The sequence below is a fragment of the Pseudochaenichthys georgianus genome, chromosome 18 (genome assembly GCF_902827115.2).
Source record: "Pseudochaenichthys georgianus chromosome 18, fPseGeo1.2, whole genome shotgun sequence".
Taxonomy (NCBI): domain Eukaryota; kingdom Metazoa; phylum Chordata; class Actinopteri; order Perciformes; family Channichthyidae; genus Pseudochaenichthys; species Pseudochaenichthys georgianus.
Window position 1 is genome coordinate 5,152,513 of NC_047520.1, and position 2,422 is coordinate 5,154,934.

Sequence of the window (2,422 nt, forward strand, 5' to 3'; positions counted from 1 at the left end):
ACGAAGAGAAAAGCAAAACAAACAATACCAAGCAAAGCCAGACACCAGAAAGTAGAAATGATACAGTTGACGAACACAATACAATTTGTTTTTTATATGCGGAGTCCAAGGTTATTTTGTACTTTTTGAGGAGCAGTCTGTACTCCCCTGTGAAAGTGAAACTAACAGGATATGTTTCTAAATATAGACTGAGAACGTTGATATACAGCACAGTGTGAAAGAGAGGAATATCGACACTGAAAATGTATAGATATGGCTCTGTAAGCAGAAACAAGTCTGTTTGATTAAAAAGCAAAAAGTATGGAATGAGATCAACGTGTTTACAGTGCAGATACTTTCACTTTCAAAGCACTACGTATTTAAAGAAAACATCGAAATGACCCTGTGAACGGACATCATTTAAAAGCTTACCTGCTCTGTCATTAAACGCAATTCGGTACACTTTATTTTCTTGGTTTGTTATCGAACCGCAGTCACCACCTCCTGATTTGCGACGATTCGAAAGTAAAGTTCTGCCCTCTTTTTACTTTCTCCGTCCAGATTAGGACACTCGAAGAAAACGGGATACTGGAAAGCGTCATCCATAGTGTAAACACTTGATAAACTAAACAATTAAAATGTATAGCCACATTACAGGACGATTAAACACTGGTGTACCCGGGTTGAACGCAGTCGTTTCAAGTGCGGGCTCAGGGGTTTCCTTCAGAATTTAATCAGATGTATCTCGAGCAAAATCACGCGTGACTGCAACGAGACTTCCCACTTCCAGGGGTGTCCAGTTGTTTAGTCAACAACGCATATCATAATCTAAGTAACACTTGCTGTGGAAAGCCCTTCAGAACAACTTTGAAATCACAGAGTTTATAAATAATCGGTTTAAAATTATGGAATGGATTTAAACCCATTGTCATCAACAATTCAAATCTAGATTTAGAAAAATAATATTAGCAGACTGCACAAATTTACCAAAAATGTCTATTCCTAAAATAAAATAAAGGGTAACAAACAGTGAGTGTCTGTCCTTGTGTTTGGGTTTTCCATACAAATAAAATAAATAAAAATAGGATGAGAACTACTGTATTGTAAGCATACACGGAATAGTATGAATTACTTGATTCTTTACCTTTTTTATTTTTATTTCCTCTTTTTCCTTTTTATTGATTTGGTATTGCATTTCCCTTTTGCCCTGTAAATAACCTTTTTTTAAATCCTATCTTGAAATCTGAAGTGTGTGTGTATTGTGTGTGCCATAGGGCCTACATTGCAAGAACCACAAGCCCAATCCATGGTTAACAGTTTATTAAATGTCAGAAAAAAAATCTATTGTTTACATAAAATAAAAACATATTATAATCATGATTTTACATAATTTCAACCAATACTCAAATTGAATTACATCCTGGAAATTAATGTGATAAAGTGAGTATATGACATATTTATTATAGCAAAGCAGAATAGGTTAATTATTTCTTGAACTCTACCAATGGGATACAACAAATACCTTAAGAAATGAAAAAAAAAAAAAATGTTGAAAGGAAATATGACAATATTCTATATTGAATAAACAATGAGCACCAAGGCTGTCTGTAGTTATCTCTCCCCGGCTATTATAAAGGAAGCAACTTAAAATAAATCTTGTCCTCAGAATTTGTCAATGACTAATCTACATTAAGTAATACCTTCATAAATGATGTTCTACCATCTTCAGGTTGTGATTTATTTACATGTGCCATTAAAAAACCCAGAGAACAGTCAGTGTAGAGTAAGCTTATATAAATACACCGGTGGGTTTAAAAAATGTAGGCCTATAAGGCGCAGATAAAATTAAGAGATTCCCCTTCTCTCCTTTCATACCACTTCCCTTCTCTCTTCATGGCTGTAGCCCTGTCACAACCCTCAATCTGCTCTTCTTGGGCCCAGTTGTCATAGCAGACCAGACGATCACTGACCCAGAACCACAGATCCAGAGTGCAGGTGTAGCGCATTCCCAGCCAGACGAACGCAGTGTCGGCCATCTTGGCTCTCTTTTCGACCCATCTCTGCTGGTGACGGTCAGTGATGGAGACCAGGTCACGGTGGTTCGCTCTGCAGTAATCCAAGGCCTCATCCCAAGTCTTCTTCTCTTTGATCAGGATCACTTTGTCTGTCATTAATTGAAGAAATGTAAGTGAACACAGGGGGCTTTGTTGCACTCTAAGAAAAATCTGTAAAATTACGGCCAATGTGGTGTAACATTTTACTGTTTAAGTACTGTAATCGACTTTTACATTACTTTTTCCGTTGAAAACAGTGTTGCCAGGTCTGCTTATTATAAGTTTCCCCCAAGATTTTATTTGAAAATAGCAGATCTACAAGCTCACAACCATATTTATATATTTATATAAACAGTCCATGCTCACAATGCATCGCGTTGAGGCACGTT

The 2,422-nt window shown here is 36.6% G+C and overlaps 2 protein-coding genes across 2 annotated transcripts in view; both read right to left on the reverse strand.

The window, feature by feature from the left end:
* The window catches only part of LOC117463507 (protein mono-ADP-ribosyltransferase PARP14-like), an 11,870-nt gene extending 11,176 nt beyond the window's left edge, over positions 1-694 (reverse strand). The window contains 2 exon segments of the mRNA XM_034105767.2: positions 412-495; positions 498-694. Of these exon segments, the coding sequence (XP_033961658.1) occupies positions 412-495; positions 498-585 (172 nt within the window). The 5' untranslated portion in view covers positions 586-694.
* A 1,111-nt stretch (positions 695-1,805) lies between these two features.
* LOC117464031 (C-type lectin lectoxin-Phi1-like) lies at positions 1,806-2,150 on the reverse strand. The gene has a single exon (XM_034106560.2). It carries the CDS (start codon positions 2,148-2,150, stop codon positions 1,806-1,808), a length of 345 nt encoding a protein of 114 aa, XP_033962451.1.
* Positions 2,151-2,422: the final 272 nt, after the last annotated feature.

Coding starts and splice junctions, on each gene's coding strand:
- LOC117464031 (XM_034106560.2), bottom strand. CDS start 2,150: ATGACAGACAAAGTGATCCTGATCAAAGAGAAGAAGACTTGGGATGAG.